Consider the following 18,707-nt stretch of genomic DNA (forward strand, 5'->3'; position numbering starts at 1 on the left):
TGAAATGCTGGGGTTTCAGCCCCCAGCCCCAAGTTAAGGCTGACATAGGGGTGATTCCCCCAGCCCTTCCCAAAGGGGGGGAGTTTCCCTTTAAGCTTCTCCTGGCAGACAGAGCCGTTGGGTAAAGGAGCCCCAGGGGTCCCGCAGGGAGTAACCCAAGGTCAGGTGTCCCACACAGGGATAACAGCGGGGACCCCTCGCAGGAGGGGCAGTGTCTGTCTGTGAGGGGGACGCCCTGGGCAGAGTTCCCTGTTGGGGAAGGACCTCCCGCCTCCCTGGGACTGGGCTCCACTCAGCTCTGGCTTTTGTAAACCCGGGCTGTGTGAGATTCAGTGTGCGGCTTCCTTGGTCTGATGTGTTTGGGCTGTTGCCCTGCTTGTCTCCCGTCCCTTCTCTGGGAGACTGCATTTCACTGTTTATTGCCCCCATTGCTGGTCGTGCGGTGTCGTTGTTGGGGTCAGTGGGATTGATGTCGATGATGTGTAACCTGATTGATTTGTACCCCCAGTGATCACCTGTGTACCGACCCTTTAGCGTCAAGTACAATCTGGTTATTGGTTCATCTTGATGCTGGCTGTGGCCTTTGTGCTGGGCCTGATAATTGGCAAACCACATGGCGCGGTGAGACGCTGCCTCAGAACAAGCCTCCCAGTGGCTGCACTCCAAGCCGGAGCGTTTGCCCTGCCCAGCTCGGAACTTGGTGCCGTTCAGACCGTCCGTGCTCAAGGACGTTTTATTCCCACTGCGTGTGGTAGAATTACATGCACGCTGCCTCCAACCAGCTATTGCTTTTGTCATTGAGGATGAGTCTTGGCATTTGTTTGCTAATAGATTTAATTTAATTTGTTGATGTCAGGTGAATGGCAGAAAGCAAGTGCTGTAAATAGCGTGTCTGCTGCAGATAAAATCATTGCTGCATTTTCATTTTATCTCTTACATTGCTAAGAACTTGATTCTATTTCAGTGTGAAGATGTAAAATAACTGTATTTGCATATAAACCTGCCCATACTTCATAACTACAAGAGCAATCGCTCCAGTAATACTATTAAAAAGTGAAAGTATTTGATAGCTATATTTATTCAGTTGGATGACTTCATCAAAAAGTTCATGTATCAGGATTGTAGTGTTTTGTCAGATCCCGGTGATGAAGCTATTTCCAGCAGTTATCCAGACTTCATGGGTTTTATTTGTTAGGTGGAGTTAGTGGATGTTGATAGATGCAGTTCTGTTGCTCAAAACACTTTTCCATCCAAGCCTGTTTTGGGAAGTCGGTGTAGAGCACCCTGACTTTATTTTGTGTGCCTTTCTCTCTAGCTTGGATGTGTGGCTGTGCTTTTACCAGCTACAACAGTTTGTGCTGTTCCCACCCTCACTTGTGTACCTGGGTTGGGGTAATTTCCCTGGGCCCGGGAGGCTTTCTGCAGATTGTTGACGTTTTAGCATACAGTTGTTTTTTATTATTTTCATGAAGCAGGCTATTTTCTTGCTGCTTTCGAGAACAAGGTTTTTACCTCATGCTTTTTCGTTGTCATCTCTCCTGTCTGGTATAAGAATGTATTAATGGAACACCAAAGTACTGATATTCTTCAAAAGGGGGAAGAGGGGGGCTAAGTGCATTTGACAGAATTTACTTCTGATTCTCACAAGCATTGGTAACCTGTAATATATTTATGCGCTTTTCCTTGGAATGAAAGCGTGTTCTCGTGAGCAGGTGAGGCAGAAAGGCAGAGGGACGCCTGTGGAGGAGGTGAAGCCTGCAGTTACCGAACGTCGCTCAACACACAGAGCGGGGAGAAGGGTGGGTTTGGGACAGATTGCTCCTTCTCTCCCCGGAGCAGGTGGTGGGTCAGGGCGGCCTTAGCTTTGGTTACGATATGTGAACTCCCCCCCACCCCCTTTCTATTGGTATAACCAGAACCGAACAGTTCTCCTGGGGACAACATACAACTGGCCTTAACCAGAACCGAACAGTTCTCCTGGGGAAAACGTACAACTGACCTTAACCAGAACTGAACAGTTCTCCTGGGGACAACGTACAACTGACCTTAACAGGTTTACTGTAGCCAATTTAATTTCTTTGGCACCCATTTAGTAGGTATCACTGTTACATGTTTTCACTGATGGTGCACTGTTCCTTTCCACCATTTTACGGGTATTTCAGAACTCAGTGAAGTGCACCGGTAACATCATCTTACCAGAACATATTGATATTATCAGAATATTCCTCTAAATGTGTGTTACTTTGCATTTATCAGCACTGAATTTCACCAGCTGCTGATTCGTTTGCTTACCTCTGCTGGGTTCCTCTAAAGATCCTCCGGTCTGTATTATCTCACTAGTTTCGTGTGATGCGCTTTCTGCCGTTTCACAAAATGATGGTTGTTAAAGGTGGTTAATAAATTGTCTGCGGCGGTCTGGAGGGTGTGCCCTGAGTTACACCGACCGTTTTTGCTGGTGTGCTGCCCTCTAAAATGCCAGCAGAGAGCAAGGAGGCATTTTTCTTCTCAGAAACTTTGCTGCTTTGTTCCTAATGTATGGGAGCTTTTATTTCTGTTTCTGTTTCAGTCATTTTATTTGGCACTGAAATGGGGCTCGCTGGTGGCCCTGAATTTGTAGGGTTACTGCTGGCACCTTAAAAACACTTGTGGCTTTTACCATACACTGGCACTCCCATGTAGCCACTGATTTTAAGTAAGAAAGAGTATTTTCTGTTAGCAGCTCACCCTTGGGCTTAACATCCTTCAGCAAAAGCCCATGTTAATGCTGCAGCCCTGGGTCCCGTGGGGTGAGGTCTCGCGGTTGGTTTCGGTGGAGAACCCGCTCTGTGCGTGTGGTGAACCCCGGACGGGGCGAGAGGGGCACAAAGAGCTGAGGGTTTCCGTGGCAGGGAGAGTGGGCGAATGTGGGAGCGGGAGGATTTCCTCTCAGTGCCTGACGATGGTGCTGCAGTGCTGTGGGAAGGATTGTTCCCCTTGACGGTACCTCCCGGGTTCAGTTCTGGCCATCACCCCTGTGGTTTCTTGGGCTGTCCCTGTGCGAGGCTGGTTATGGCTGGTGCTGCTGGTGAGCAGGCATGTGTAGCTTGTCATACCTAAGCAGGATTGTTCATTGCAAATACGTAAAGAGAGAGAAGACTCAGTCGTGCTACCAGAATACTGTATTATTCGTGTTTTTTACATCCATAAAAAGAAAGTAAACTGTATGACGAGCCGAGTGGTAACCCCGGGGCAGGTTCCCCTTTTCTGTAGGCGGGTTCACCTCAGCAGTTTCCTGTTTGGATGGGTCTAACCTTGACTGACAGAAGCAGACCTTTCTGTAGCCTGATTTCTTACTCGCTGATGGGAGCCAGTCCATGCAGGATTCTTGCCCTAAGGCTCTGGGAAGACTCTTGTGTCTGTATTGGCTCTGCAAATATCCCTTCATGTTATATAGGAAAATATCCTTCATGATTTGTCCACCTTGCTGAGATAGGTTAAATAAGCTTTGAGGAGTTCAAATATGGATTTTCTTCAACTTGCTAAAATTTCAGACCAGATATTTAATTAATACTAAATAAACATTTCAGTACACCAGACCACTGAATTTCAACTGCAACAGAAGAATTGTCTGTGCTTTATTCCACTTTTGAGTACTACCTGCTTCTTTATGTGCTGTGAAATAGTCACAAAGGTTGTTTTTACAGTAGAATTCCTTTGCTTGAATTTCCACTGCAGAGACATTACGTCAGAGATGAAGATAAACAAATTAACAGTCAAAGCACACCTTCAGCGTGTGATAGGGAAAACTTTATGTACCACATCATTAAACCAGAACAGAACAGTGAGGGTGGAAAGCATTCATCTGGGAAACGAGTAAGTGCACTGCTCAAAACATTTTTTTCTCTAAGAAAAATGAGCTCTGCAAACAGAGGGAAGAACCATCACAAGCGTTCTGGGGCAGTCCGTTAAGAAGAGAGGTGACACGTGGGACACTGTCACAGAACCGCGGGCGACGGAGGCCGGGTGGGAGCTCCAGGTGCTGCCGGGTCCGGCGTGGCCCAAGCCAGCTCCTGCCACTGAGTACGAGGCGCGTGTTTAGATGCTTCATCTTTTATTTATAATGCTTAAGCAAGAACTGCTCTACTGTCTTAGTCATATCAAGTACAAAGAGCATCAGAAAATCCACTTTCATGAACAGAAGAAAAAGCCTGCTTCCTTTTTAGATATAACTTTTCTGCTTTTTCTCTCTTTCCAGCACCTTTTTGCCCTTCACAGTTTCAAGGTAGGATGGTATTGTCTTACGCTTCTCAGTTAATGACAATTTTCACCTCAGAGAGCAGGGCTAGGATATTTTTCTTTTTAAGTTTAAAAATAACAAAATTATACCATGTTGGCCATGTGGCAGAAGAAGGAGGTGAGAAAGATGAAGGGAAGTTCAGAGCAAGAGGGTTGGGTTGTCCTTTCTCTTTGCTATAAGTGATTTATCTACAACATTACTCTCTCCCTTCTTTAAAGGGGCTTATATTCTACAATTCCAATTTTATAATGACTTTCATATGGAAAATTCTTGCCATAATGGGGAGTTAGATTATGGTTAGTTTTGAACTAACTATGCTGATTATTCAAACCTGAAAAGCAAACTTGGCTGGAGAGGTGGATTCAGCCATCATTTCTGGAAAGCAAGTATTCAGCGATAGACACTTATGTAGTCTTTAAAGTTTGAGTTTTTTCTTGTCATGTGTCTTTCCAGAGAGAGTTATGTTACACTTCCTTCCAGTGCTCCAAGAAGAGCAGAAAAGGCCACAGAGCATTTCTTCCAGAGCTTTGATAAACTGTGAAATACCTGGCCTTAATATAAGAAAGTTTTTCTTAGGAATTTGCTCTTTCTTTCCCTAGATTCATTTCATGTATTTTAACAAGAATGTGATGAGGTATGAGAGGAGCAGATCTGTGCGTTATTCTGATGAGTCTGGTCACTGGCTTCGGGAAATCAGGCTCTGACGTTCAGTCGAGTGACTTGGAGGTTGCCCATGTGTTGCCCTGCTCTTCACCCCCTGTTTGTGGCAGGTGTGCTGGAGCTGGAGCTGAAGTAAGGGTAGAGAGAAGCAAAGGAACAGCACAACCTCCCTGTGACGCGCAGGGCTAACTTCTGCATCTCGGTTGTGAATTCTTGGAGTCTAAAACCGTCACTTTTCTTTCAGTGCAGCAAAAGGTCTAGAACCAATGCAGCGAGTTTCCATAAACAGCATGAACTGTAACTAAATGGTCTGCGCTCCGGAAGGGAGTAGCTTGGCCCTTCGCAGGAGGTGTGCCACTGAGGTGCTGCTTTTGAGTAAGACATGGAGAAGAGCCCTGAGAGCTTGTGGCTGCTCCAGGAGCTCGGGAGCAGAGGGCTGGAGCTGGTTCTGGTGGGGGCACGGAGAGGTTTGTTCATATTAAATCCTGTAGCTATAAGGGCTTTGAGGATTTATAAATATAAATGAAATAGTCTTTTGAGAAGTTGAGATCAAACGCGTGGAAGGGTAGTCGGTGTAACAGGCAGGTACAGTGTCTTACAACAGGTGCGCCCAGGTTTGGTTTTATCATAGCAGAAAGCGCAGGATTTTGTCAGGGGAGTGTTTTATAAAGAGTGGTTACTCCTCAACTGAGATCTGAAATGCTTTTGAAGCAGGCAGTCCTGATGCAGCACGGAGACACTCCACGTTTGCGTTGGCTGCCCCGGGTTTCCTTACGACACCTCTGCCTGCGCGGGGGGAACCGGCCACAGGACGGCGGGAATCCCTCTGCGGCTGGGTTGAGCTTTGCAAACACAACCCTTGACCTCGTGGCACCCTGTGCCCGGCCTGAGAAGCGTTACCGCAGGAATGTCCCCGCGCCCGGCGTGTCCTGCCTCGTGCCACCCCCTGCGCCTGCACCTGCCTCGTGTCCCTGTGCCGGGGCTGGGGCGTCCCGGCGTCCTGCGCCTGGCCCTTGCGCTCTGCGGCGGAGGAGTTCTGTTGTGGGGGCTAGAGTGACAGTTTGTTTTGGAGCTGATTGCACTGATAGTTTCCGAGTAGTGTGGCCTCTGATGTTCTTTTATGTTCTGTTAGTGAAAAGGAAAACATTTGGATACAAATATGACAATTGTGCTGATGCTTATAAAACATACAGCTGTAGCTACATAAATGTTGAGAAGATGATAATGATTATCCTTTCAGTTGAAAAAAAATGACTTTCTAATTGTGTTTTTAGTTCTTACTACCCATCCTCTTATTCGTGCTTGATGTCTGTCACATCACACGCATCCTCTTCCAGGGGAATATAGAACTGTCACAGATAACAGGTGGACTCGACAATCTTAAAGGTCTTTTCCAACCTGAGTGGTTCTGATCCTGTATGGGGGAGGCGCTTGCTGGTCTGCAGCAGGTAGCAGTTAGTCAAGCATCGCTAGTGAGGGCGCGTGTGGAGCTGTGGGACTCGCGTGTCCATGCTGGAGTACTGATGTTAGCTGGGCCCTCACTGGGGACGGATCCTCCTCAGCGTCACCCTCCCCGCAGCCCGGGTGCTGGCAGCCCCTCCCTCACCTCTCCCGCTCCCCGTCGGCCCCAGGGACGGGCTGTTGAAGTTCCCCACCTGCAGCACTGCGCAGTGTTTGCAGGAGCCCGGTTGGGCAAATCTTTTTGCCCGGAGTCCCTCCGTGAGGGAGCGAAGTGCACGGAGCTCCTCCTGCCCGGGGATGCTCCCGCAGCGGCCGGGGGCACCTTCCAGCAGAACCCATGGAGCTGCAGCAGCTTGGTAACACCAGAAAATAGTGTCCCACTACCAGGAGAAACCTGAGCGTGCTGCGGCCACTCGGCCTGTCCCAGCTGTGTGAGCGTTGAAGTGGTAAATGAAGCTGGGCCTAAGCAGGCGGAGGCTGGGGCGCTCTCCGGGCTGGCGATGCTCTCTAGGCAGCAGCGGTGGGACCGTCCAGCCCCCGCTTCCCTCTGCGGCCAGAGAACCCCCGACGGGCTCCTTGTATCGTGAGGGGAACGGCCGATCCTTCTTAATTTAGCCCCGATTAATTATTCACACTACCTCCAAGGCAGTATTGGTGGAAAGCACAAAAACTCAGGCAGAGGAAGGATGTGTTGTAACTTTCGGAGTGCTGTAGTTCGTGTTGCTTTTTATTGCGGCACGCAAGGAGAAGGACCGAGGCTTTGTAACAGAAACAACACTCGTTTTGCAAACAATCTCCTGCAAAAATAATTCACAGTCTCGTATGTGGTCACGCTGTGAAAATTTTCCTTGTAAATAAAGAAAAACAGACAATATTTTAGTCTGGTTTATATTGGGATTATAAAAATGGGGAAATTGGATATTACATACAAATACAGTAGATGGAATATATATTTTTCACATCAATCTGATGCATAATTTGAAGGGGAACACTGGAAGAGCTCTTGCAGCAGTAGAGAAGGAATACATTTCAAATGTGGACAAGCAGAAACATCTCTATTATTATCTTCTACTCATATACAATTTTATGCAGTGAATTTTGCATTGTCAGAAGATTTTTAAAGATCTGTTTAAGAAAAGCAGCTACTGTAGGAAGTTGTGAAACCTTCAGGAAATTACTGCTTTTTGCTTCCTCTCTTTATAGAGTTTAGGGTCCAGGAATTGTTTATGGAAAGGCCTGGCTGGCTCCCGTGGAACAGCGCTGGGCTTCCCCTTGGCAGTCAGAGCGGGCTCTCGTGCTGCCTCAGGGGAACGTCCCTCCCAGCTCTGTGCTTCGAGCCGTGGTGTGGTTCCGGCAGCATGTTGGAATGGGCAGGTTCTGGGAGGGGGTGGCGTAGTATATGGAGGACAACCTGTTTGAGTCATATTTCAAAGGATTATGGTATTTAATTCAACACAGCAAGACAGTTACTTGTCTTACACAATAAATCTGTCGGCAAACACCGAATTCTAATAAAAACTGAGGACAGTTGTAATTGTACATTGTTTTCTTCCAAAGACTGGATTTAATGCTATATTCTTTTCTTCATCGGTCCACTGAAGATAGAAAACACTGATACAGAGAAACAAACAGAAATGGAATTTGGCCTTTCCAGCCGTACGAAGCCGTTCCAGCAGCGAGGGGGGGGTCAGCATCGCTGGGGATGAGGGGCTGCCTGAGCTGCCCACGAGGCTCATTTCGCAGTTGTTCTGCTCCGCGGGATGATGCCGGACACCCCCCAGTCATCTCAGACAAGAGTGATCTTGCTAGAGCACGCAGATGGAGAGGATTTGCCCCATTTCACTTTGCTGGTAGCGGTGCTCAAAGAATGAACGTGGCAGCTACGCGCAGACGCTGCCGGGGGTTGCACAAATGTAAATCGACACAGGGAAAGGCAGCCGGTGGCTTCAAGAGTTTCTTGAAGATAAAAAATGCGGAATTCAGAAACATGTGAAGAAGAGGTCTTGAGACCTGAAAGAGCTTTACAACAGCATCACATGAAGAGATGAAGATTACTGGAGCCATGAAGCAAAGGTGTACTTGGAAGCAAGAAACAAAAACCATTTGAGTGGGCATTAGGCCAGGACTCCAGTGCTTGACGTGTTGCCTTGACATGGGCTTGGTTAAGACTTGGCAGATGGAGGAAACGTGAAGATACCGCAAAGAAAAGACAAAGAACCAGTGAGGAAAATAGAGAACAAATGAAGAAATGTTAGCAGTTGATCAGACATTTTCAGGATGAGTGGTATTTCTCTTAACACTCCATACTGTAAATATTTTTGTAAGTTATTGTTGTGTACTTAATGCATCTGTGCGCTTGAAGGACATTTTCAGTAAGTACTTGTTTGTTGAATAAACCAAATCACAGATTAATCACATTCAGCTTCACAAATAGATCAAAATTTGGATGATGGTATTGTAAAGAAAAAGCTCTACTAAAATAAAAACCGCAAACCCAAAAGAAACGTAGTGTTTTCTGGTGAACTGGAAGAGTGAGATCGTCTCAGGACTGGAGCAGCTGGTGGAGCCGTGTATGGCTGCTGTGGTGGAACACCAGAGCCTGCACCCGCGAGCTGGGGGGGCAGGACACTCCGCGCTCGGCCTCTCCCGGGGGACGGAGCTGCCGGGTTGGAGCTTCTCTTAAAAATAAAGCAGGTGGCTCACGCTTTCCTGCACATCCTTGAATAACTGAAGATAATAATGAATAGTTATACTCCGCCGAAAAGATTTGCTTCGTAACATCTTGCTTAGGTCAGACACAAGCGCTTTAATGTGTTTGTGATGTGGTGCAGAGTGCGTTGTTAAACTGAACACTGAATTGAAATTAGTGATGCCAAACTGTAAGTGTTTCCTAACTTGAGCCATTTTGGGTGGGGGAAAAAAAAAAATCAAGCTTGTCACTGTGCATTTTGGAACATATCCTGGTTTAGTTAGGATAAGATCTTGAAGCAGAAAGGTTAATTTTTTAAATGAATGGTAGAAGTCAATTGCCTAATAGAGTTTTTCTCTATCCCCAGAAATTGCTTTTTTATCATTTTATTTATAAGCATTATTTTCAAAGGCACTTTACAAGTTGCCATTTGCACTGAAAATTGACTTAAAAATAAACGTGAAGTTCCGTGTTTGTTGGATCCGAGAGATGAGACAATCCACTTCCACCCCGAGTTTCATCAGTGCTTGTAAAGGTTCTGTAGGACGAAGCTACAGCGCTGCCACGGGCCCCTCGCTTTGTGACCTCTGTGTCACCCAAACCCATCGACTGGGCTCTGCTGATTTACACTTGTGGTGAATAGTAAATTAATAAATGATGCACAAAACATAATTGAGTGCTGCTCACCCCCCTTGTTCTTCAGGCCAAGTGGGATAAGAAACACTAATGGGGCTGTAGAAGATAAATGGATTAGAGAGAGATGTGTGGGCTGGGTTTGTCTCGTCTGTCCGGGGGATGGTGAGGAGGTGGCAGGATCCTGGTCTGTGAGAACCTTTGCGGAGAATTCCTTCTGTGGCTGGAAGCTGGCGCTACAGGCGAGTTTGGAGAGAGTAAGTAAGTTGCAGAAATTTAACAGCCAGCGCAATTTGCCGTAGGAGCAGCTCGCGTGGAGATGGAGTCACTAAATCAGATTGGATGGATGTCTCTGCATTAGTCAGCCAGAAATTATGGGCTTCATACGGGACTCACAGAATGAAAATTGGTTGTGTTATCTAGAAGGTCAGACTAGATAATCATTACGGTCTCTTTCTAGCTGTAAAATCACCAAATCGGGAAACGCTTATTTTTGTCACAAGTGTCGGCGGGGATGGTTCTGACTGCGCACACGCGGCAGCTCTGAGGAGAACCCCTTTGGTCAGGGTTGATGCCTCAGCAGGCGTTTTCCTTCACTAACCGTTCTGCTAGGATTGAACACAATAATTAGAACGGGCGCACGCGTGGTTATTCCAGGCAGTCAGCTGGGCTAAACCCAAATGCGATGGAGCTGTGCTTCCCTGCCTCTGCAGCCCGAGCAGCAGTCACCCGTGCTTCCCGTGGCAGACACATGGTCGCTCTGATGCCTCCGATGAAACATGTTCAGACTCTGGATATATATGGAAGTGCTGAAATTTGATGTCACTTTTATAATTTGAGCTGAGCTCTCATACAGACAGAATGACAAAGCACTCGTTCGTAGAAATGATGGAACTGGAATACCAGAGCCACTGTTCATATTTGCCTGGCTAAAACAAACAGCATTCAGCACCACGCTCTAGTCTCTGATTTAGCTCAGATTTTTTTTTTTTTTTTGTAATCTCACCTAGAACAGTAAATATCTGGTGTTTCAGACTGAGTGGTGTGGCGTTAAATATTTACCTGGATAAAAGAAGTGCTGTGGATCTGTGCAGTCACCTGTCCTTTCTCTTAGAACTAGATTTTTAGTACTGCCTAATTCCGGGAGGGAACACCCCCTGCCTTGTGATGGTGCCAAAATGTGTCCCCCAGCTGTGCCCAACGCGGGAAGCTCTTCCTCTGCTAATGGCCGGGCACGCGCGTCCTGCCTCGCTTTCCCTCTTCTCGCGCAGCGACTTGCGCTTTGGGTTCATTTTGCTGAAATTATTTGTGTGTCTGTGTCGCTGTGGAAATACACCTGGCGCGCGCTGGAGGCCGCGCTGCAGAAATCCTCCTCTGGGCCCCGCATCACGCCGTGGAAAAATAACTTGTGGGTGTTGTCGTTAGTGTTAACGCCACGGGTGGTGGTATAAAGAAAGAGAATGCAGTTCAGAATCTTTGCCTGTAAATACCCTTCCCCTCACCTAAAATTAGTCTTTCTGGGCAGAATCAATTAATTTTTTAGGCATACATAATTTGGTTAGAAAAAGCTTTCACATTTTTTTTTTTTTTTTAATAAAAGTTATATGTTAGACAAATGTTAAATATTTTACAAGCATTTCAGCTGTTCCTGAAACTTCTTTGCTGTGCTTAGTTACCAGCTGAAGGTAATATCTGTAATTTATTGGAGAAAAAGCAATTGAAATACTCAGCATAAGATAAATGGTCTTTTTAGCTGGAGTATAGAGTCCATAATTACAGTACGAACAGATTAGGAAAAATAACATTCCATCATATCTCCTGTTCAGCATTTACAGAAATTCTGGGTGTTTATTTAATATTTAAATAGCCCATCTCCAGGAATGTTTTCATTGTTTGATGTGGTCGAGCAGTTCTCTGACACCCTTCATCATTCATCTGGATTGTTTTTGTAGGCTTACAATATTTTAAAATTCTGTCTTTTTATCTGCCGAGTATTTTCACCCAGGCTTTTTGTTAAGCTGCTAATGAGTCCCACCGGGCAATATGTTTAAATTAAACATACATTAATACCTGTTATAAATTAAAGAAAAACAAACAACAAAAATAAAATTTCCCTGTCTCTTTCTATAAAAACAAATCCGAAGCGAAGCTGTGCTGTTAAATAATAGATGAGGAGCGGGGCTGGCCTTGGGAGAAGCTTTAGCCCGCGAGCTTCACGCAAGCAGCAGCTCGGCCGAGGGGCCCGTGGCTCCGCGTCCCCCTCGGGTTTGTACGAGGACCTTCCACTCGTGTTTCCTGGGCACGAAGGGCTCAGTTCTGGCTCTTGCCTCCCTCGCCGTGCTGCTCCCCTGCGGACGGGAGCCCGCGGGATTCGCCCCGGATGGGCCGTGCTGCCTGGTGTCCCCATCCTCGCTCTGCGGCGGGGCCGGGAGGTCCCTCCGAGGCTTCAGCCGCACCTGAAGCCGCGATGGCAGCAGCAGCAGCACGTGTGCCAGCTCTCGGGACCAGGGGCAGGGATGCACCTGCCTGGGCATCTCCGTTATCTCCTTATTTCCAAGTTCACAGGCTGACCTGCTGCTCCTGTGAGCTTGGAAATGAAATGAAATCCCACCGAGTAGCGTTATCTGTGAATATGAAGCTGCTGACAACTTCATGAAGGACAGGCGAAGTTAATTTTCAGTGGAGAATAGTCACAACCATGAGTCAGGGTTTTTAATCCTGCGGTTCGATGGCGTAACCCACTGAACCCTCTCACGGTGCCTCCTGCATCCCGTCACCTTGGTGTCTGGTCCCGTCGTTAGTGCTGACCTCCCGGGGGGACGGGGCAGGGGGTCCCCAGCGGCGTGGGGGGAGGTCTGGCAGTGACGTGGGTGCCCACGGACATGTTGCAGGACACCTGGTGGGGTTCGGTGCTTGTCAGCTGGCCCTGGGGCGCTGCCCTTGCCCTTCCTTGGGCTGGGAAGCGCTCTGCCATGACACCGGCACCGTCTGTGCTTTTGGAGAGCACAAGGGCACCCGTGCCGTGGCCTGGTGGGGAGGGGGGGCCCGGTCGGGTGGGCACAGCGCTCTCAAGGGGGATTTATGTGAGATTTTGCGTTCACATTACTGGCAAAGGGAGTGGCGAATAAAGCTTGCGAAGGACTGGCCTCTACAGAACCCTCTGTATTTGGAGAAAACGAATCCCTGCGCTTTGCTAGTTAATAGCTGCTTGCTTGTGGCAGTTTTCTTGGTCGTATTTTTCCTTGAATTGTTCAGACAACGGTTTGTTTTCATTTTCTCAGTAAACCGAGTTACCTGGTAATGACATTTTGAAGGTAAATCATGCCTAGTCTGTTCTAGCTCCCCAGTGCTGCAAAGATAATTCCCTCTTTAAGGAGTGTGAGGCCAAATGCTTGCCAAGACCCTGTTTCATCAGTCCATATTCTTTCTTTACCCGTTGCTCTTCTTCAGCATAAGAGGATTTGTTCCTGGACTCCTGCCCTGCGCTTCCCGTGCTGCTGGTCCTGGTCCCCGCGTGCGGAGCCAGGTTGGGCCGCGCTCTCCCGCTGCACGCCCCGCGTGAGCCCTCTCGGCGGTTCTCCCCTTGGGCACCGCCATCACTCTGCCATTTACTGGTCTCCCATTGGTGCCCCCCCACTGCCAGACTGGGCTCTATACTTGGCATTCCTAGATCTGTCAGAGCAAGTTTTACCCCAATAACCTCTGTGATCATCTAGCTGTGGTTACTCAGCAGTGAATCTTGAGGTGAAGGACGTCTTACTTCCCTTTGTACTTTTCCATCTTTGTACCTCATCCTCTATTTCTTTCTTCCCAAATTCATTTGACAGAGATTATTCTGTTTCTTCCCCAGTGCTTTAACAGCTAAACTAAAAGCTCGGGTATATATTCTGGGAAAAAAAAAGTCATTTACCTATTTGTCCTCAATATCAACAAGTGAAAGCTTGCAGAAGGTGCAGTAAGAGCCTCTGCAGAGTTTTGCTCCTACTGTGGGGCAAACAAACCATTGAAATGTATTGTTTTGTTTTTTTTTTTGTTTACTGTTTTAGCTAATCGTTCACTGTTTTAAATCTAGTATTATATATATGCTTAATGTCAAGCAACAGAATCAAGCAGAGCAACTTGTAGGGAAATAAAGTTGATCCCCTCTCAAGGTTTTTGGGGAAAACCATTTGAATTTTAGTTTTGTTTAAGTTACTCTTTCCAGTAGATGGCAGCATATATTCAGTCTTTATTTGAAAAAACAAAACAAAACCCCCAATCTTAAAAAAGTGTGAAGGACACACGGAAGACCAAAATACATTCTTTACAATGTTGTTTACAAGTATCTATTTTTGATGTAATCACTGAATATTTGATAACTATCGGTCCTAACGTTAATAAATCCCCTCAGAAATTGCTGTTGAGACACACGCTGTCAGAGCTCGACAGAGACAATTCGGTGAGGTGCGCAGCAAGCGGAAGAAAGCCGCTCTTTGGGGCTGTGGAGTGCTTTGCAGGTCTGAGAGACGGGGGTGTGGGGCTGTTTTTTTCCCCGCAGGAGGATGAAGTGCGATGACCCACGCTTTAGTCTAAAAATAAGGGTTTGATTCAAGTTCCCTGGGATCAAACACACCTCGAGAGTTCTGGGGTTTTTATAGCCCGTGTTGCAGTGCTGTTTCGAGGCGCCCGAGGGTGGCAGCTCGTGGGTGGTTGCTGGGGGATGCTGGCCGCGGGGGGATGCTGAGGGGCCCACGGTGGCCCCCACGCGGAGGCACCGGGGCAAGGCTGGCTCTCGGCATCGCTGGGGACTCTGCTTGTACTTGTGTGGGAACGAGGGGGTTTGTAACAAAACCTTGTGCGCTTTGCAGTCTCTAGGTATAGTCCCTGAAAAGTGATGCTAATGCAGGACGACATGAATGATTATTTTGTGCTGCTCTTGGCAGTAGTTTCAATATTCTTATTTTCTGTTTATTACTAGCACTTCCCTTTTCCCTTTGCAATACTGTACTTTTTTTCTTTAATACATGGCTTTTGTTTCTCTTATGCTTATTATAAATACATTATTCTGCTATTGGTTACATTAATGTCTTTTGGGGATTTTTTTCTTCAAAAGAAAGAGAGAGAGAAAAGACTTTTTTTTTTGCTGCTTTTGGGGCTGGCCAGCGCTGCCTGTAGAACAGGCGCGTCGGCAGCTTCTTTTATGAGGGACTCCTTCAAATCCCGCCCTTCACGCTGCTCCCCGCCAGCGGCTCTGGCTTTGGGGGCTGCGGGGAGGATGCCGAGGTGTGTACTTGGTTTGAGGTAAGCCCGTGCTGGCGAGGGGTCCCTGGCACTGACGGGTGATGGGGTGGCGCTGGGAGCAAGGTTGTTCCCAGCCCCACGTGTGTAGGCTCATCCCTGCCCTTCCCGTGTGTCCCAGCACAAGCCCACTCCATCCTGTCTTGCCAGGGCGATGGGAGTCTGGTGGGCAGAGGCCCCTCTGGCCATGTGCTGCTTTTCCCCGAAGCCACGTGTGACCTGACCCTTAGCAGAGGCGCGGGGTTCTGCACGTTGGAGACCTGCCCGCGCCCGCTGCGCCGGGGCACTCGCCCTTCCCAACCCCCGCAGAGGCACTTGCGGGGCCTGTGAGATCGCTCCGACGTTGAGAGGAGGGAGAAACAAGGCAGGGACAAATGTTTATGTTGGCAGGGTGCAATGGTTAGGGTTGATATACTGTGGCTGGCTAGTACCTGGCCTGGGGAGTTAGAAGCAGCTTGTGTCTTTATCGTTTGTTTTTATTTTATATCTTTTGGCCGATACCCAGAGATCTAGGTGAGTCCCTTTTTTTGTTTTCTCCTGTTGCAAAAAAACACAAACCACCCCAACAACCCTATGCTATGCACCACTGAGTGTATAAACATAAAAAATAGATTCTGACACCAAGCAGTGCTCTGTTTCTGCAGGAGTGCTCTGTGCTCCTCGTGGGAACCGGGGCAGCGTTGTCATCCCCTGCTGCCCAGTGGGGAGGGGAGCCCCCGGGCTGTCCGGGCTCCTCCGCACATGGGGCCTGTGGGTCGGGGCTGCACCCGTAGCGCAGAGCCAGCAGCTCCCTGAGGCTCCAGCAGAACCCGGGGGCCGAGGAACCGCGTTCTGGTGGCATTTGTCATCCACAGCTGTTCCCTCTGCGTGGTTGTTGTCTGCACACTGGGCAGACACCATGATCGCCTCTGCACCAGGGCGGGTGGTTACGCGTGATGGAACCAGCATTTCTGCATTGAGTTTCCGTGAACTCACGTTCCTCCCTCAGACGTTGGAATTCCGTGAGCAACACAGCCCAGATAAATCTCAACATTTTCATGACTCTTCTCAAAGAGTTTTCACTAGCACTTAGACCAGTGAATGTCTACATTTCCTTTCTTGTCTTTACGAAGAGTCAAAGTGTTCACCCCAGCTCTCATTGTGGGGACTTTTGACTCTTTTGTATTTTTTTTTTTTTTTTTTTTTTTCCTTAAAATCCCCTGATTAAATTCAAGACTACTGAAGCAGGAACTTCAGACCAAGAGACTTGATGGGGGCGGAAGTGGAGCGTGCCACTGAGCCGCTGGTTCCTCCCGTGCTGGCAGATGGGCTGTGGGTACCGCAGGCCCTGCCCAAGGCCAGCCGGTGCGGGTGGCTCTTCTCATCTTCACCCGCCCTCGGGTGCGGCGTGGGGCAGGAGGGTTCCCTGCTGCCTGGAGGTGCTCTGAGAAACCTCGAGGGTATAAGAAACATTCCAGTGCACACCTAAACAAATCCGTACTCCGTCATGTAGGCATACGTGTGCGCACACACGCAGTAGCTGCCTCCCCCCTCCTTGGGGCCCTCCTGGTGGGATCCTGATGTCTCCCTGCGTTACGGTGTGTTCTGCCCACTTGCCTCTGCATGAATGGAACGAAACGGATGGTCCATTACGGTGCTGAAACGTCAGCGCGGAGTGGTTGTTGTGCCCGTGGGCAGTGCCATGTGCAGGACACGGGGTCCAGCTCCTGGCCAGCCACGCGCCTTCCATCACGATGGGGAGCAGCATGGGGTGGTCCTCCCGAGGCGGGGGCAGTGCCACATGATGCTCTTACTCTTCTCTATTTTTTCCCAAGAAAACATAAAGCTGTGAGGTGTGTTTTACCCACCTGTCTGGAGGGGACGTTGCTCTCGTGCCATCAGGATTTCCACTGGCTGCCGGAGCCGGTCCGTAGCCATCGGGCTTGTGCAGCCCGTGGAGCCAGCATGCAGCGTCCTGTACGTGACAGATAAGCCGGGTTCTTGCTGAACTCTTCTTGAGCAATTTCTCTAATGTATTAAGCATAAACAATCTTTCTTTCAGAGTCAGGCATGCATGTCTCAATCTAATTATTTTTTTCCCCTCTAACCCATTTTTGTTCAAGTTGTTGCCACAAGCAGTAGTGATAATGTTCTCTTCCCATTGTTACTATAGAGAGAGGATCTGCTATAATTATTGCTTAAACTGAGTTTTTCTTCACTGAAAATGTTAAAATATCTGTGGATGCATGATAATGGATTCATGCATCTACCAAACCTGCCACTCTCTGGGCAGGCAGAGATGGTCCTTCCACTCCTCGGCCACCCCGGTGCTGTGGGTGAGCAGGGCCGCGCCGGGGGCAGGACCCAGCCCAGCAGTGCCGCCGCACCGGCCGCAGCAGCGAGCGGGGTGCTGCAGCCTCGTCATGCACACGAAGAGCTGCAGTGCTCCTTGTCCTCTCCGGAGACAGTCTGATCTCTCCGGCGTTGTCGTTACCAGCAGCAGGTCGCGTCCCTCTTCTCGAGCGCCCTTGCAGCAGCACGGGTTTACACTGCCAGCAGACATCCGAGAAAGCGCTGGTCCCGCAGCGCTGCCCGCGCGGCGGCTGAGCCTGTCCCAGCGCCTGTGCTACTCGGCGTAGCGGGAGTGCAAATCACGCTGGCTGCTCCCAGTCAGGCTGTCACGGGGCTGCGGCAGAGCTCGCATGGGCGCCAGGTGTGTTCATCTCGGACCCGGCCTGGCGTGATGCTATTGGAAGTGGTCGGCTTTCAGATGTGGGTTAGTGTTGTCTGTTTTAAACTCAAGTGTCCTTAAAGCCGGGTTAGCTCGCTGCCAGCCGGGACAGGGCTCGTGTCAGCTCCCGTGCCAGCTTGTAATGCCATGAGCGGTTACGAGCGTGAGCAGGGGAGGCAGCTGGAAGTGGGTGGCAGCAGCAGAGAGGAGAAGCTGATGCTGCTACATCAGTCAAAACGCTGCTTTGATGAGGCTGTGGAAGGAAAACTTGAGCAAAGAGAAAGCCCTGGGCCAAGCTATCATTTGATCGCATCTGTTTATCCTGGGGTGCTCGTTAGGACCTTTTCTCCCTTCAGAGTCCCTTTGTTTCCAACTACAGAGAATATTGAGAGGTTTCTCCCTGGAAGCTGAAGCGCTGCCCACTGATTGCCCCCAGAAGTGCTGTGATGCGATGCCACCCTCACCTCTGCTGCCTGGGCACGGGGGTAGCGGGGTGTCCTGTGCAGCTTTGTGGGTGCTGCTGCGGGGCCTCGGCTTTGACACGCCGGCTGCTCCCTGTCGGCAGCAGGAGCCGTGGTACCGCCCTTCCTCCCGGTTACTCACGCGAGGGGTGTGCCGTGGGCACCCAGCCAGCTCACGGCATCGCGTGCCTCATCTTTTCCTCTTCTAGCTGGTGTCCACTGTGCCCCAGTCACAGCTGAAGCCACACCAGAGGGTCCTGGGCTTTTCCCACGAGCCCAGGCTGACGCTGACCGGCTGACTGTGCTGGGGCCCCGGCTGGGTCGTGGCTCAGCAGCCTTCACACGCTCTGACAGCGCTTCCGGAAGCGCCCGGGGCTTGGGAGAGCCACTGCGCCCTCCTGTCTGTGAACTGCGCTCCTGGGAAGATGAGATTTAAACGCTGGTGTGCTCTAGTCCTCTGGGCCTTTCCCAAAGGTCTTTGAAAGCTCTTGGCTAAGTCAAAGTAACCTTGAAAAAAGGATGGAAATCGCTCACATAATC

The 18,707-nt window shown here is 49.1% G+C and overlaps 1 protein-coding gene across 1 annotated transcript in view; it reads right to left on the reverse strand.

Moving 5' to 3' along the window:
- FPGT (fucose-1-phosphate guanylyltransferase) overlaps positions 1-16,913 on the reverse strand; it is a 27,396-nt gene extending 10,483 nt beyond the window's left edge. The window contains exon 1 of the mRNA XM_026853838.1: positions 16,844-16,913. Coding sequence (XP_026709639.1) covers positions 16,844-16,913 — 70 coding nt within the window. The remainder of the gene's footprint in view (positions 1-16,843) is intronic.
- Between the last annotated feature and the right edge of the window lie 1,794 nt (positions 16,914-18,707).

This window comes from Athene cunicularia (assembly GCF_003259725.1).
Source record: "Athene cunicularia isolate RWA chromosome 8 unlocalized genomic scaffold, athCun1 chr8_part1, whole genome shotgun sequence".
Classification (NCBI taxonomy): Eukaryota; Metazoa; Chordata; class Aves; order Strigiformes; family Strigidae; genus Athene; species Athene cunicularia.